This window comes from Ursus maritimus, unplaced genomic scaffold, assembly GCF_017311325.1.
Source record: "Ursus maritimus isolate PB19 unplaced genomic scaffold, ASM1731132v1 scaffold_4, whole genome shotgun sequence".
Classification (NCBI taxonomy): Eukaryota; Metazoa; Chordata; class Mammalia; order Carnivora; family Ursidae; genus Ursus; species Ursus maritimus.
In genome coordinates this window covers 91,855,931-91,873,846 of record NW_024426552.1, presented here as the reverse complement: position 1 = coordinate 91,873,846, position 17,916 = coordinate 91,855,931, and the positions used below count along the sequence as shown (strand labels likewise).

General features: G+C 42.6%; 1 protein-coding gene across 1 annotated transcript; it reads right to left on the bottom strand.

Moving 5' to 3' along the window:
- Window positions 1-14,935: 14,935 nt before the first annotated feature.
- On the bottom strand, window positions 14,936-17,092 carry ACTRT3 (actin related protein T3). Its single transcript, XM_040621755.1, has 2 exons — window positions 16,645-17,092; window positions 14,936-16,043 (listed from the first exon to the last, which is right to left on the bottom strand). The coding sequence occupies exons 1-2, from the start codon at window positions 16,842-16,844 to the stop codon at window positions 15,125-15,127; spliced, it is 1,119 nt and encodes a 372-aa protein (XP_040477689.1). The 5' UTR covers window positions 16,845-17,092; the 3' UTR covers window positions 14,936-15,124.
- Window positions 17,093-17,916: the final 824 nt, after the last annotated feature.

The following is a 17,916-nucleotide window of genomic DNA, read 5'->3' as shown; positions in this document are numbered from 1 at the left end:
AGTTCTCTCTTCCACTCTCTCACAGCCATTTCATAAAATTTTTCTCATAGATCTATCTACAAAACATAATCCAAACGTCTATACTTCTCTCCTCCACCCACTGTGTAAGTCCTCCTCCTCCACCCATTGTACCTTAGCCCATCACCCTGCTCATTTCCTTCAGACTCTGTCATTACGTATTCGCCTGCTGACTTCTCACTATGTGTCTTCTCTAGTCTACTGCCAGGGACCCTGAGGTTTGATCACCCAGTGCCTGGCATTCCTAGCACCTAACATAACGGTACTCAATAAATGTTTATTGGATGAATGAATACGTGAATAAACAAATAGAAAAATAATCAAACATCCTGCAGAACACCATTGGGAAATACTGGTATAAATGGTGTGAAATTGAGAATAACATAGCTGGGTCCTTGTGCCCTATTAAAAAATTAGAATCTGAATCTCTGAGACAAAGACCAAACAATGAAGTAAGGTCAGAGTTAGCGCTGGGAAAAAGCAAAATGAAGCCAGGCGTGGAGAAAAGTAGAGAGACCTGGTGAATTCAAACCATTCCCTCTGTTCCTCTCCTTTGCTCTCTATATAACTCAATTTTAATTCTGTATCTTGTACTAGCAGAGCAAATTCCATCAATAAAGAGGTCAAGACAATCTTTCTGATTAAGGACCACCCTTTTGTCTGATAGCGAAGGGAAGGCCTGTTAATATGGAAGCCACCACTCAGAAGCATTATCATCAGCAGTGCTATTTTTTGCTAGAGTCAGTTTGTTGCAATAAATACCAAAGGAAGACTTACTCCATAACAGGAATAACACCTTGGATAGTCATCTGATAAGATGCATTAACTCTTTTAAAACATTAACTTGACGTAGACAGATATTCTCACCTAGGTTACAACATCATTCATGTGAATCTCTTTGTCATGAACAACAAGCTGAATAAGGTGAGAGCTGGTCATGGGAAACGGGCGGAATGGGAGTGGGAGATGGAGAAGGGCAGGGTACCCGGGAGTTTTTCATTGCTGCGGGCACATGCATGCACACACGCACAGAGGCACACACAATTTTTTTCACCTCTAAGAATAAGCTTTCCAACCACACCCTGTGGTTTCAAGTTCCTAGCCTGCGGACCTACATCCCTGAATAGCCTAGGGCTGTTGTCCAGATTGCTTCTGCCTCGGAATTACATCCCGGGTGCCTCTGCTACCTTATATATTATATTATTTATATATTTATAAGTTATATTATACAATTTTAAAATAAAATATGTGTAAGTTAAATTATATAAATATTAAGTATAATAAATCATCACAAACCACATCTGTGGCATGTGGCAGTTATAAAACCTTTCTTATCAGAGAACATTTACTTGCAAATAGAGTATCTCAAAGTTGCAAGTCCCGTCTTGAGAAATGGCAATACCACCTATCAGCATGTCCAGGGCCTGAGAGTACAAAGGGGAGAAGAGCAGGTCTAGAAGTCTCTGAGGCAGGCCTCCTGAGCTGAAGAGAACATTTCACTCTAGGACAGAAGCCACCGTAACCCTTCTTCTGGGACAGGGTCACAAGAAGATTACTCGGCAAGAGAGCAATCATACTGCAGTCATGCCAGTCCTTCTGCATCGGTTAAGGTACTTTTGAGTGGAAGCAACAAAAACCTCAACCCCAAATGGCTTAAACAATCAAGGCAATGTATCAGCTCATGTATTTGGAAATTCCAGAAGTAGAGCAAACTTTAAGTACAGTCTGTAGGGCTTCCCCCCACCCCCACCATTGCTCTGTGTTTCTCTGGATTCTGCCTTTCTTTATGTGTTGACTCTGTCCTCAGACTGGCTTCTCTTCTAATTACTAATAGCAGCAACGTTGATTTCTTGCTTCTTCATTCCCATCCAAGGAGAGAGACCCTAATTTCACTCAACCATTAAAGTGAAGCGCTAGACTTGTTCCAATTGGACCATACCAGAACTGATCACGATGGCAAGGAAGATGGGATTAGAACCATCCAGATATAGACAAGGGTCAGTCCATTCCACCTACAATGCATAACTGCAACTGAATGTAGGAGGAAAAAATAATGTAGAATGTCCATGTCCATATCCAGGCTCTGTGTTGACTTCCCTTGGTCCCTGTAACTTAGAACCACAAACAAAGCTGTCTGAGAAGTAGACTCAGCATTTTTAAACCATTTTCTCTTCCCCCCTCTCTCTGTGCTCCCACTCCCTTTCTCTCCTTCCCTCTCCGTGTCTCCCTCCCTCCCTCCCTCCCTCTCTCTCTCTCTCCCCTCCGGATCTGGTTCTCCCTGCCATCTCTATCTCCTGCTTTGTTAAAACTGATTGACCATGAAAGCAAGATAGGAAAGAGAATGAGGAAAGATAAGATAGGGAATATATAAGGTGTCCTTCATTTTAGTAGAAAGACTCTGGGAAAGATTCCGTGACTCAATCTGCAGAGTTGCCCAAAGCCTGCAGCTGTAGCCAGATCTAATGCTCCATATAAGCAGATGTATGTGGTGATCAAAAAAAAATCTATTTGGGGAAATTGTGGATGAAAAGCAAAATAGATAGATTATCCAAAGGCACTATCCAAGCCTGGGTGATTCTCCTTCAAACCAAATACTACCCCTTGTGTTAATCATGCACTCTTAGTAATTAAGGGAAAGAATAATCTAAAAACATGGCAAATGTTGTGTGTAATAATTATTCACAATTGCAGGGAAAAAATGGAAAACAACTTAAATATCCATCAATAGGCAAAGTATTATTTAGATTGGGTACATCCATTCAATGGAACATTGGGCAACGATATTAACGGACGGATCCGAAGTCTCTGTAAAACCACAAAAAATGCTTATGATTTACTACTGAGCGAAAAAAAGCAGAATTTGGAAAATAATGATGTAAAATATACATAGCAGATGTAACCATGTAAAATATACATGTAAAAAGAGATTGGAAAGAAATATACCAAATAGGGGCGCCTGGGTGGCTCAGTCCTTAAGCGTCTGCCTTCGGCTCAGGGCGTGATCCCGGCGTTCTGGGATCGAGCCCCACATCAGGTTCCTCCGCTATGAGCCTGCTTCTTCCTCTCCCACTCCCCCTGCCTGTGTTCCCTCTCTCTCTGGCTGTCTCTGTCTCTGCAAATAAATAAATAAAATCTTTAAAAAAAAAAGAAATATACCAAATAATACTTGAGTTTTACTGAAATGTGTTTGTTTTCTACTTCTCAACTTTTTTTGGGATACTGTTACTAACTTTATAACTGAAATAAAAAAAAAAAGGAAAGCATTATTACTTGGCAGATATCTACTTAGCAGCTTGCACCCATGCTGGCAAAACAGTAATTACAGGGGCGCCTGGCTGGCTCAGTGGGAGGAGCATGTGACTCTTGATCTTGGGCATTGTGAGTTTGAACCCCACATTGGGTGTAGAGATTACTTAAATTAAAAAAAAAAAAAAAAAACCAACCAGCGATGACATTTAAGTGGTCTGTCCTCTGTCCCAACAGCACTCATTCATTTATTCAAGAAATAATTATTGAGCAACTATTACCTACTAGGCAGCAGGGATGTATCATTGAGTAAATGACCTGGTCTCTGCACCTATCCTTACAGCCTAGTGAAGAAGACAGACTATAAGCAAATAATTTGTTACAAATGAGGAAAACATGGTATGAAGATAACCAAACAGTGTCATAATAGGAAGGAGAACCTGCTTGAAAAGGAGGTCAGAGAGGCTTCAAGGAGTAGCATCTAAGCTGAGATGAGAATGAGAAGATGGCCACGCAAGTGCCGGGGCAGGGTAATTTCAGCAGGGGACCTAAGGTGAGAAAGAGTTTGACAAGTCCTGGGAACTGAAAGCAGAAGGCCCACGCGGCTAGAGCACAGCGCAAGAGGAGAAGAGGGTTAAAATGAGGTTGGGAGGTAAGCAGGGACCATTCCTGCAAGACCTTGATAAGAATTCTGGATTTTATTCTGAATGCAACGTGAAACCATTGATGGGTTGTATAGAGAAGAAACTTGGTTCAGTTTGCACTTTAATAAGCTCACCCCTTGGGGGGGGGTTGCTGGGTGGCTCAGTGGGTTAAGCATCTGCCTTTGGCTCAGGTCATGATCCCAGCATCCTGGGATGGAGTCCGGCATGCAATCTCCCGAATGGGGCTCCCTGCTCAGCGGGAGCCTGTTCCTCCCTCTGCCTGACACCCCCCCTGCTTGTGCTCGTGCGCACTCTCTCTCTCTCTCTGTCAGATAAATAAAATCTTTTTAAAAAAATCATCCCTTGCATTCTAGAAAATGATTTGGTGATGAGTAGGGGACAAGATAAGTGGAGAGGCTAGTCAGGGTTGTTTGCAGCCACCTGCAAAGGGGTGAATTAGACTAAAAGGCTTCAGGGTATGTTTTCAAGATACGCCAGGGGATATGGTGGGGTGCGGGGAGAGCAAGTAGAGTGTGGTGGCCAGATTAATGGTTTGAGCAATTGGGTGTATGGCAGTGGCACTTACAGAGATGGGAAAATAGAGGAAGAAGTAGATTGGAGGGATAAAATGAAGAATTTAGTTAAATTTAAATAATACTGAACTGCCATATATAATCTGCTTTTATAATCTTTCTCTTCAGGAAGACCTTTAAAAACGGGGAATAGGTTTTTCACCTTTGAAATCCTAACACCCTGAACAATGCAACATGTTACAGAGTACCCTTAAGTATGTGTTAAGCGAACATCACAGCTTTGCAAATATTTCACTTGTTCCAACGTAATAAGATTCCAGTTATTGTGAAAAGTGTGATCTTAGACCATTTTCCTTACCAAGGCTGACAAGGAAAAATTGATTGACCATTAATTATCCCTTAACTTGAAAAGAGAAAGAAAAGCATGAGATTCTTATTTTTTAATTCGTTGTTTGTTTAGTTTTCTGTAGTTAAACTAAAATAGGAATTAAAAGCTTTAATGTGTGTGCTTAAATTCTTGGGCGGCTACTGACCTACTTCAAGTGATTTTACCTCCCAGTGTTTCAGTTTCTCCATTTGCAAAAGGGAGATAATGGTAGTTGCCTTATCTCACAAGGATGTCATGAAAATAGTCAGATAAATTGCTTTGCCCTCCTTGGAAAGGGGCTCTAGAAAGTAAGCATTATTAGATATGATGATGAATGCTCACAGCTTCAAAGATAGTTTTCAATTGCCCCCCAAGTCTTTGAACACGTTAAGCCTATGAATAGCACCGTGTTGGGTGTTTATACATTTCTGGCAAGGTTTCACCTCTTGTTAAAGCGGTAAATGGTCTTTGAACAAATGTATTTCTCATTCTTTGGTAACTATGCTTCCTTGTTTGTACACTTGAACGATGATTATCATCTGGCATGTGAGGTCAAGTTGAACTCCTTGGTGCCATTATAGTTCAATTGCAGCCTTAATTGAGTTTTTCTTCCAAGGTTGAAAATAAGTCCTTTGGTTCACTTTAGTAAGCTACTTGCACTCTAAAAGTGATTGTGAGGTGAATCTAACTATTTTATGCAAATTATATGTATAAATAACGTTTTTCATTTTAACTACAATATCCTCATTCAAAAATTGCTATGAAAAATTCAGTATTTTTATTTCTTCATTGCTGCATTTTTTTCTGACAGGTTTTCCTAAAATTGCTTTTAATAGCTATAATTATGCATTTTAACATTTCGAATACAGACGGTCCCCAACATACAATGATTCGACTACAACTTTTTTACTTTAGGAAAGTGCAAAAGCGATATGGATATTTTCTGTAGAAACCATACTTGAAATTTTGAATTTTGATCTTTTGCTGGGCTGGCAATATATGGTGCGATGCTCTCTCGACATGCTGGGCAGCGACAGCAAGCCGCAGGTCACAGTCAGCCACACAATCACAACGGTAAACGACCAAAACACCTAACAACTATTTTGTCCCCATACCTAGAGACATTCTGTTTTTTCACTTTCCGTACAGTAGTCAGTCAATCACATGAGGAATATATTCAACGCTTCATTGTAACAGAGGCTCTATGTTAGAGACTTTGCCCAAATGTAAGGTAATGTGAGTGCTCTGCGCACATGTAAAGCAGGCTAGGCAAAGCTATGATGTTCGGTGGGTTACGTGTATGAAATGCATTTTTAACTTACGATATCTTCAATTTACAATGGATTTATCAGGACATAACCCCGTCATGAGTCAAGGAAGACCTGCACAGACAGCCAGGGTACACACATAAAAATCATCAAAGTAAAAACCTACAGGCCTCAAGATAAAATCCAGGACAGTAAACATCACCTAGAACAACAGTTCTTATTACGATGTGCATCAAGTTCATAATTAGTATTATATTTAAAAACTCACAAACCATTAGCACTCCTATCCTTATCCACACACCTCTTACCTATATACCTAACACAAATCAAACCTCTCCCTGCTGGAGTAGCCAAACGCTCCCAGTCAAGTGCTAGAAAATCATTCCTCGCAAAGTAAGAGAATAAGGCCTACCTCTCTTCTCTTAAATAATACTGTTCCAGGTAAGTCTTAATATATCCACTCGACACATGTGGAATCTGAAACTGGATGACGTACACTAGATCTCCCAGCTAGGTCAGAACACCAGGCTAAGTAAAAATGCCTGACCACAAGGATACCCTTATTCCCATTTCTTCCTGTTTCCTTCTTCTCTCGAGGAAGAAATTAGAATTTGAGGCAACACAAATGAAGACACTGTACACTCTGATAACTTTCTAGGAGGGGAGATCTAAACCAGGAGAGAAGAGTGGTAGGGAGAAAATGGCCTCAGTTCCACCAAGTGGTGGTAGAAGCCTGCTCACAGCCCCACCAGGATCTGACAGAACGGACACTGAGGCACAATAGGCCTCAGGCATCCCTCAGGCAGAACCCTGGGGAAAATACCCTAAGCCCTATATATGGGGAAGGAGTAGCACTACTATTTCAGAATATATTACAGTTGAATTTTGAGATTTCTGTCTCCAGTGATATACTCGGGAGCCTATAAAAGACGCCAACAGCATAACTCCTTCTCAAATACAATTATCCTGGGTAGGCCTTGAACTGGTGGGATTGCCCAAACCCCCACACTTCTAGGGAAGGCATAACTGATGTCTGGTATTGCTGAATTTGCCTAGGCCAAAGGTCATAAATTAGTAGCCTTTAATGGGCCAGATTTTACCTCAAAAGGTTTTCAATTGGTCCATTGCAATGACTTCTGACACCAACAAGTCTGACTTAGGCCAGACTTCACAGGTTAAAGTATCTTTATCAGATACCAGCCACAAGTTTGAGGGTCCCAGACCACCCTCCCTTCTAAACTGCTAGCCACAAATTTAGGGGTTCCTGCTACCTCCTCAAGTCTGATAATTTGCCAGGATGACTCACAGAACTCAGGAAAACCTAATACTCATAATTACAGTTTTATTAGAGCAAAAGGATTCAAATCAGGACCAGCAAGAAGGAGAGATGCATAGAGTGAGGTCTGGGACGGTCCCAGATGTGAAGCTTCCATTGCTCGTTCCTGGGTCCTCAGGGACTTATTCTCCCAACACAGTGCTATGCGACAAGACAGACTATTACCAACCAGGAAAGTTCATTCAAGCATCAGTATGTCCAGAGTTTCTACTGGCACTTCATTATAAATGATTGGCTAAATTTGTATCAGTCTCTGCCAACCCCCCACCCCTGCCCTTCCCAGGAGGCTGGGCTGATAATCCCATGTTTGCTCTTCTCGGCAGGACCAGCCCCAAACTGAGTCATCTCCTAGTATCCGCCACCTCACATAGTGTGAGGGGCCCACCATGAACAGGAAAGGCACTTCTGTCGCTCAGGGGGAATTCCAAGGGTATAGAAACTATTCGCACAACTCAGAAACAAAGACCAGCCAAATTATTTAGAAATCCATGCTATATTTAAATTTTATTTCACGTGAGCTACCAACATTTAAAAATCTGTGTTCATGGGGCGCCTGGGTGGCTCAGTCGGTTAGGCGTCTGCCTTCGGCTCAGGTCGTAATCCCAAGGTCCTGGGATTGAGTCCTACATAATCCGGCTCCCTGCTGAATGGGGAGTCTGCTCCTCTCTCTGCCCCTTACCCCACAGGTGCTCTCTCTCGCTCTTTCAAATAAGTAAATAAAACCTTTAAAAAATACATAAATAAAAATAAAAATCTATGTTCACATAAAAATCTAAATGTTTTGTCTTCCCCTAACATATTGGCAACTTTAGGCCTCCATTCCCATAAAGCTGCTGCCCCCGTTAAAAGGGACACTCATGCTCCTGCCATCTCCCTCCTCTCTGTTTACTTATTCTTGGTGCGATTTGCTCCTTTGTATCCTTCATGCAAACATTTAAATTTGCAAACTCTGGCCTAAGCCTTGGGTATCTTGGCTGTTTTTACTGCATGATACATTATTAACTTCAAGGAATAAATGCAGAAGGAATGACAATTACCTCATTTCGTTCTCCGTTGCAAACTACTCTTCCTCTACGCTTTCTATGGGGCTGGGCGCATGTGCACATATACGCATGCCTGTACCATGTATGCGTCTAAGTCTTGAGCCAGGCTAACATGACATTTTTGACTGCAGAACAAGGACAAGCTGAAATAAAAGTTGTGTTGTTTTCAGAATCAACAACTATACCCAACCCAGGACCTTAGAAAAGAAGCCTCTTATCTAAAGACAGAGCAAAACCTAGGTTTCTCAATATTTTCAAAGCTATAGCTTCCTTCATGAGCATGAAATTCTCACATCCTCCTTTATTCTTTGAAATTCAACATCATTCACTGGAAATAAGTGGGACAAATACTGTTATTTTCAAACTTTATATGCTCCTTCTCCCTTTGTAAGCCCCTTTGTAAATCACTTGTTTAAAGAGTATAAGGCATGAAACAAGCCCCATCTACTTCAGTGGCCATGGGGACACCTGTGGTCTCTCTCAGGTATGGGTGTCACGTAGCCCTTGAGTTGATCCTCAATATTTGTGGATTTCCCCTTTGGAATTCATCTACTCACTAAAATTTGTAACCCCAAAATCAGTTCTTGTAATGTTTTCAGGGTCATCACAAACACGTGCAGAGCAGTGAAAAATTTGAGTCACCTGATTATGAAGGTTCCTGCTGAGGCCAAACAAGGTGACACTTCACATTCTTGTTCCAAAAGAACACTGTAAATAACTGCCCTTGTGTTCTATAACTAACTTGTGTTCTATTTGTGGCACTATTTTTGCACGTTTGTGCTTTTTCTTAAGGATCTTGCCATTTAAAACAACCCCAAGCATAGTGTTGAAGTGCTATCCAGTGTTCCGAAGTGCAAGAAGGCTGTGATAGGACCTATAGAGAAAATACATGTGCTAGATAAGCTTTGTACAGGCATGAGTTACAGTGTTGTTGAACATGAGTTGAGTGTTAATGAATCAACAATAGATATTAAATAATATTAAAGATAGCAAGTCAACAATATATTGAATATATTGACATACTTCTTTAAAAAGAAACACACATAAAACAAGATTATGCATTAATCAGTTGATGAAGATGTTGTGACCAGAGGTCACAGAACCCGAATTCTGTATTTCCCCTGAGAGAAATGGTTCAGTATTCACTAATTCAGTGTTTATGATGACTTTATAGAGCATAACTACCATAAATGACAAGGATAAACTGTACTGGTAACATAGTGAAGCACACATGGGACTTTCCATCACAGAATCACATCAAAGACACTGTGGAGGGAGTGGGGGTGGGGATGGAAACTAAACTCACAGGCAAGTAACCATTAAGGATGCTATTTTATTTTAACAGAAAATGATGGTGGAGTTAATGCTAGTCATCCCTCCCAAACAACGCAACAGTAAGATGCCACCTAGTAAACAGAGACCTAACTTAAAGTTGGGAAGCCTTGTTGCTGGTCCCAACTCTGCAAATAATTAACTCAGGCAAGTCATCTAAACCCATTTACGCATCAGTATCCTTATCTGCTAGAGGGATTTAAATCTTGTAGCAGTAAGTCACTTTTGCCATAATTCTTATCTACAAAAGGTTTCCATGTAAATTCTCTTATTGGATGAACTTGATGGCCCCTTCTTACCCCAAAACTATATAACTTAAGGAAGAGAATCATTTTGCCAAAATAGAATAAATATGTCAAGTGTTTGTTAATACTAAGAAGAACTTCCCTTTGGAATGTTTACAAGAAATTAGCCAGAGGGAGGACTTCAAATATGAGAACAAAAAAAAACAGCTGTGGGCTTATTTTTAAACTGTATTTATTCAATTACATTTTCTTTTTAAAAATGAGACAAAAACATTCCCAATAGATGGCCATCCTTGCCCCAGGCCCCATACCACCACCAATTTTATGAATGTGAAGAAGCAAAAGTACCACTAGATGGAGCAGGAACAAAAGACTTTTATTTTTAGTTCAAGGAACCCAGCCAATCTTCAACAGATCTTCAAAGATCAACTTCTGAGTAAATGGAAGCTTTGTGAAGCTGAGTTACTTCAAAAGTCTAGAAAATCAGAATTAGAACTTCAATTGGTTACTCACCCTGTGTCCTTTCCACAAAACCATGCTGAGTAAAATGTTTTCCTTTTTACTTAGAGAACATTACCAGCGACAGTGAATTCGTTTTTTCCCATATTCCATTTCCCATTGTTCCCATAATAGGGCTAAGAACTGTACTGGACAACATTGAGAGACCTATTTTAGGTAGTAGGCTGAGATGCTGCAGACATACACATTTACCAAATTTGCTGACATAGTCCTCCTGACTGACCCTTCCCATTGTCAGGTCAGATCTGAGTTGGGTATCAGTCTGATAATTTGCCTTTGTAACGCAGGCTGCTGGCTACTCTCTCCCCCAGGCAAATGCCCCCAGAATAGCTGTCTTAAGGAGGTGAAGGCACAAATTTGGGATGAATCCAATTCATAAGCCTGGAATTAGGAATTAGTTTTGGGGATGAGTGGGCAGAAGTGCCTGTAGGTTGCTTCCTTTAACCTAGTGGGCCATCAGCTCATTTTCTTTTCTGGAAGAAAACCAGATCCAGTGAGGGGAATATATTTGTTTGTAAACTTCCTTTCAGTTTGTCACCACTTAACACTTCGCATCCAAAAGCAGAAGCAAAGAAAATTAAAACGCTATCACCATTAAGGAACGCAATTTTCACTGTTTTGAGAACATGCTAGCTCTAGTTAACAAATACTTATGAAATGTTTTAACAGTCTCGCACCCAATTGAGGAGACTGGCTGAAAAATCTACCTTGGAAAAAGCAAGAACTTCAACAAAACCCGCAGAGTAGAAAATACGTGAGATACAAAGGGGCAACAACACCAGAAGGGGATTAGGACAAAAACCCTACAAAAGAATGGCTAGCTGGCTGTATGGCTCACGGCCCATTCACTCGGGCCAACTGCATAAATGCCCTCCACCTATCTTTCTACCAATTTGCACGCACCCAGGTCCAATCCGCAGGTTTGGGGATCCACAGGCCCACAACTGATGGGAGAGGGAGACCGATGCGCACTAAAGGAGTGCCCACAACCTCTTCCCGTGGGAAAGCCGACTGCGGGCCTCCAGCAGCCCCTCAGTCGGCAGCATGTGTGTGAGCCCAGTCCCGGGTGCAAGTCCCACAGCTCAGGGAAGCGCACCGCACGCGGGGACCCGCTCCGTTTCTCTCCCTGCGGCCAGAGCCTCGCCCTTGGCCCCCAAGGGACCCGCGGCTGACAGAGCCCAACTCTTCGCGACGGCAATGGGTGCCTCCGGAGAAGCCCCGGGCCGACCGCGGCCTCAAGGCGGGACGCGGGGGCTAAGCGGGCGAGCCACCGCAGGCTCCCGGGAGGGGCGAGCAAGCCAGCGGCTGACATTTTTTGTTTGCTCCAAACTGGATGGTGGACGGCGGTAGGCCGAGGCTTTTCCGCCCGCTGAAAGTCAGCGAGAAAAACAGCGTGCGGGGAACAAAAGCGCAGCGCCTACGCCCTTCTCAGTTAGGGTTAGACAAAACCTGACCGCCACCCCTCCAAGGCCCACCCTCCTCAATCCGAGCTACAACGCGCCGCGGCTCCCTATAAATGCAGCGGCCGCCGCCCGAGCCGATTGGTCGGAACCCACTCGTCTCGGCTCTCGCGAGAGCTGGCCTAGCCATTTCCCCCCGCCCCGGAAGTTCTATTTCGGGCCATGAGGACAATCGCGCCCCTCCTCCACATTCCTTAGGGAAAGTGTTAGGTCTTTTTTTTCCCTGTCCGTACTTTGAAAGTGAAAACTAACTTGCAGTACTGCCTGTCTCGGTTTTCCATCCCCTACAGACTGCGCACGGTGCGCTCGACCACCTTAAAAAAGTGGAGTTCACAGAAACATTTTAGGGCCGGGTAAACAGAGCAGTGATTCTTTAATCACATTTGTTAGAGATCTTTAAGAAAATAGATTCCCGAACAGCTTTGACTAAACTAGAATACTGGCTCGGTTCGTTGGACTGCCTTGGACTTCCTACCCTGTTCCCTTCTCATTAGAATGCCTCTCTTCAACTTCTCCTTGAACAAAGGATGACTTTTATTAAGTGTAACTACTTCATTCTTAAGTTTAACATTCAGGATTGAATCTACCTTTTATTAGGAATAAAAGCTTTTCAGTCGTTGACTTTGGTTTAATATTGTGATTAGGTTAAAAAAGAACAATCCACCGTAAGTTGTAGTGGGTTCTATAATGGCAGGTATAATATTGTTTTACATACAACTGGCAGAATCTAATTGTTGAATTCATGTTCCACTGGGCGAATTCTGTGGAGTTGTGGCTATTGACAGCTCAGTTTGAGAAAAAAGCAAAATGTTAGGGGCGTTGGTTTCCGACGATTGTAAGAGGGGGGAATATAAAAGTGATTTTCGAATTTTATTCCCTATCCCTAGATTACCTGGAAAGGATCATCTATGGACCTGTTAGAGGCTGGAGTCAGTACAGAATATTCCAGGTTGGTTGTTGGGCTAACTGAGACCACGGTTAAGAATCGTTTACCTGGCAAGCTACTTTGAACTTAGATCTCTTTAAACTTAAATCTCTTAAGCTGTTTAAATCCCAATATCTTAATTTGTAAAATGGGAATGATACTCGTCTTGCGCCCATCTCTCTGGGAGATTGAAGTTTAGATAAATGTATGGAGAGCCCTGTTTTCTTTTAGGAAAAAAAAAAAGCACTTTAAGAATTCTAAAGTGAAGAGTGAATTCATGCTCTCTACACAGCTTGTGAATCTAGTGAGTGCAGCATCAACTGTTCAAACTGCCCTCAGATAATAATTTTCTACACCTTATCTAATCTAGTTTTGCTTACAATCACTAAAATGGGAGAGAAATACCAAGAAATGAAATGCACCTCTTCACAAATGCTTGACTCAGCTCTACTTACTGCTACTTGTACAATGTGCCCATCATTTTTACATCTAGGAGCCTTTGCCCTAACGTGCTCTCTGCCCAGAATGTGCTTCTGGTCAATTCTCCATATCTCCATACCTACTGGGAGTGCACCACAGAGAGCCTCAGGGAAGGGGACAGAGATGAAAAGGGAAATCCCACAATCCCTATTTTCTAAGAACACACTTAGAGCAGGAGAAAGACAAGCAAACCAAAAGGTAAATTTGCATAATTAAGTAGTGAATAGAAGTACAAGTAATATTATGTGCTGGAGTACAAAATGAATTTTGGCTGTATGGAGGAAGTAGCATCTGAGCTGGACCTCTAAATTATCTAATTCTATAACAAAAAATAACTGTTGTTTTATTGTAAAGTATCTTTAGGGACATTATCCCATTTGAACCTCACAATGACCCTGTGAGACAGATCGGGATTAGGAGCCCCGCTTATGGATGAGGAAATTGATCTTCAAAATGTTCATGCAGCTGGTAGGTGGTAGGGCCTGGACCTAAATCCACATATGCTGCCCCTAAATTCTGAGGAAAACGCATTGCTTTGGGTTTCAGTTCCAGCTGTCTTATAAGCCCAGCCCCAAAGCCAAATCTACTAGAAAGTCTTCTATGAGCCCTCAAGGTATTTTCCCTCCTTTGAGCCCCCAGAGCATTTCATATTTCTCTTAGAACATTAAATCACTTTCTATCTAGGATTATTATAATTGAGGTAAAAATTTCACCTCTTATACTAGACTGCTGGCTTCTGAAGGAAATGATCTGACTCCTGATTTAGCATTCATTGCACTTAGCACAGTGCTTTGCATAAAGCAGATACGAAATACTTTGAGTTACGTTAATACTGCCATCATTATCAGGAACCCAGGTCATTTTACATCCTTCTTCCCCCCTTCATATCTAATTAGACACCAAGACTTGTCGGTTTTTTGTAACTTCTTCTTTTTAATTCCTATTGCCTATAATCTTGAGTATAAAACTTGACTACTTTGTATCTAGAGTAGTAACTTATTAACTGATCACCAAATCTCCAAGGCCTTCCCAATCCAATTTATCTTCCAGACTACAGCCACATTCATCTTAATTTCCTGTGTCTCCTGCTTTTCATTCTTTAATCGTTCCCCTTTGCCTATAGGACATTTAACACACAGCTTTCCAGTCTAGTCCCTGGCCTTCATTTGCCTTCCTAGTCATTGCTCTTTGTCTGCTCCCTATGAGATCTTCATTTCTATAAAACCAGTTTATTAAACGTGCTTTGAATAGGCTTTGTTCATTCTCTCTTGTCCCTAGGCCCTTTCTCATTTCCATTATGCTTCTCTGGATATCTGCCCTCTTCCTCCTCCTCCACCACACACCCATCCTAATGCCACCACATCCATGATGGCAAACATTTGCTATGAAATCTTTCCTCACAGCAACCTTCTTTCCCTAAACCTCAGCAAACGTAAATCTATATCACTCATTTGGCACACATGTTGTACTACAAATTGCTCTTTTTCCAAAGGAAATATAAGATCTCCAAGGTCAAGAATAGTTTCCTCTAGCATTTAATTTGGCTCTACTCAATGGTTTACTTCACCATTATCTTCCCCCATCATAGAAATGCAAGAGATGTGGACAATCCAATAATGAAATACTTCCTGTTCCCCCAGATACATATAATATCCAGTTTTCTGTCACGAACACTCAAAACATTTTTTTCTAACCATTTTATCTGTATTCAGAAGCATCTTTGGTGTACTATGTTGGGTCCAACTTCCTTAAATTCTGCCTCGGTGATCCACATGTCCTGGAAGGCAGACAGGGATGCAAGAATGGAGCCTCCCATCCACACTGAGAGTTTCCTTTCTGGGGGAGCTGTAACCTGCACAGGCGTATTGGCAGGTACCATATTTGCTATATCTTTAACTAGCCGCTTGTCTAAACCAGGGAAAGAGGTTGATCCCCCAGCAAGGATAATATTGGAGAAAAACGAATTCCTCAGATCTGTATCGCATTTCATTATGCTGCTGAAACACAACTTATCGATGCCAGGGGTATCGAGGTTCATAAGATTTGGAGAGAAGAGGGCCTCTGGACAATGAAAGAGCTGGTCATGGAGCTTGATCATCTTCCCATCAGGCAGATGGTAAACTTTCTCTATAGACTCGGGATTCTTGGCCATTTCCTCTTCATAGTTCATTACCACATAACAAGTGGTTTCCTTAATGTCTGCGACAATCTTTCTGTCCGCAGCACTAAGCAGCACGATGCCATGATCCTTCAACAGCATCATGAGGTAGTTGGTGAGGTCAAGGCCTGCCAGATCTAGCTGCTGGACACCATGAGGCAGACAGTAACCCTCGAAGATGGGCACGCACTGGGTGACGCCAGCACCGGAATTGAGCACGAAGCCAGTTGTGAAGCCAGCAGCAAAGAGAGCCAGTACCCCTTGGATGCACATATAGAAGGCAGGAACCTGCAGGTGCTCAAAAAACACCTCAGTCATCTGTTGCCGGTTCACCAGTGGGTTCAGTGCCGGCTCGGTAATCAAAACTGGGCCATCACAGGCCTTTAGCTTCAGGTTATGATCATAGATATGCTTCCACATGGTCTCCATGTCTCCCCAGGAAGTAACCAGACCACGCTCCACTGGGTAGCTGTAGGAAAAGCAGTAAGATAAATGGCAGCGTTTGTTTGTTTCTTTGTTTGTTTGTTTGTTTAACAATGGCAGTTTTTAATTTCTCCAGCATCTATTCTCTTCAAACTTGGATTAATCCCCATTTTTATCACCAGTATCCCTCTGTGGACAGTGACTGCCAGTCAGAAAAAGGTGACTGCCAGCAAAAGTTAGCAGAGCTACTACCTTCCTCTGCAGTGTTTGTTGCTTTCTATTCGTCGTCCCTTTAGAAGACAAAGAATCTTTTTTTAAAAAAATTGGGAAATCTTTACATAATAGTACAGTTTTAATAGCAATTAATTGAAGAAACCCACATGATAAGGGTACTATGAATTAAGTGATATTCTTAATGAACTTGTATTTTATGAATGATAACTTTATTTGTACATTTGAATACATCTATTTATACAGAGAGCAAGTAATGTTCACTCTTAGATGTTTCGCACCCTTGGAGATTTGTGGCCGGCACCAGCAGGCTGAGACTTTCCTGTTCCCCGCTTCCTTATCCTCTCACCCTTGCGCCCCTCATCTGGACTCCCCGTAATCCGACGTGGGTCCTGCCTGCTGGGAGAAGGCCATACCTGATGGACAGTGAGTTTCTCTTTTCCTGCGCCTCGTCGCCCACACACAGTTCCAGCGCGCCCTTGGCCACCCAGTTCTGGCCTTTGGCTCGGCCGATAATGTTCGGGTAGACAAACTGGGGTTCCCGCGAGCCAGCCAGGCCCGCCTTGATCATTCCCGAGCCGTTGTCGATCACCACTGGAAGCTGGTAGTAGCTCATGCCGCCGCCGCCGCCTCCGGTCGCCTGGCCACACCGGCCGCCCTGCCTGCGGGCTGCGCCAGGAGGGCGGAAAGTGCGGGCCGCAGACCCTGGGCAGCGTTAACAGGCCCACGGCCTGGAACGCCGCGTCACAGAGGCCCTGGCCCGGCCCCACGAGACCTGCGCCTGGCAAGTGCGGGCGGGGGTCCGGGAGAGGCCTGGCTTATTGACTCTCGGAGGTGCTGCTTGCTGATTGCATCTCACAGGGGCTGGGTCACTATGCCAATATCGGGGAAAACCCAACTTTCTTCCTTAAAGATGCAAATTTAACCCTTCAAAGTGCCTTTCTCTAATACCTCGATGAGCCATAAAAACAATTTTCTTTTCCAAAGCCTTTAAATTCTGCTTAGTAGGTACCTGTCCAGGGGCCTGAGGAAAGCTCTGGAATGTGCCCTTGAAGCTAGGAAAAGGTGGAGAGATTTGACAGGGGAAAGTTGTCTCAGAAGAAGCTTGGTTCTGAAACCCTCCTCAACTTCTGGATAGAAAAAGTGAAAGAATGCTAGGATTTAATGTGGGTTTTATACAGATGAACATAGGCGGAGGGAAGGAAAAATAAAGACACAGAGGGAGGCAAACCCTAAGACAATCTTAAATATAGGAAACAAACTGAGGGGGTGTCAGAGGGGAGAGGGGTTGGGGATGGGGTTATTGGGTGCTGGGCATTAAGGAGGGCACTCGATGTCATGAGCACTGGGTATTATATGCAACAGACGAATCACTAAATTCTACCCCTGAAACTAGTACTACACAGTATGGGAACTAACTTGAATTTGAATAAAATCTTGAAAGAGAAAAAAGTGGGATTTATATACTTTTATTATTGTTTCTATATACTGGGCAAATACTTTGTTGTGTTTCTTTCCCGCAGTTTCTAAGAAAAATGTACTCAAAACCAAAATGGTAGAATCTTGCTTTTTTTGATTGATTGATTTTTAACAATCTCACCCGGTATCCCCCATGTGATATGGAAGGCCATTCTCATTTCCTTAAAATATTTGATATTTAGGCATAAGGATGTGTCTGCCTCTTTTCA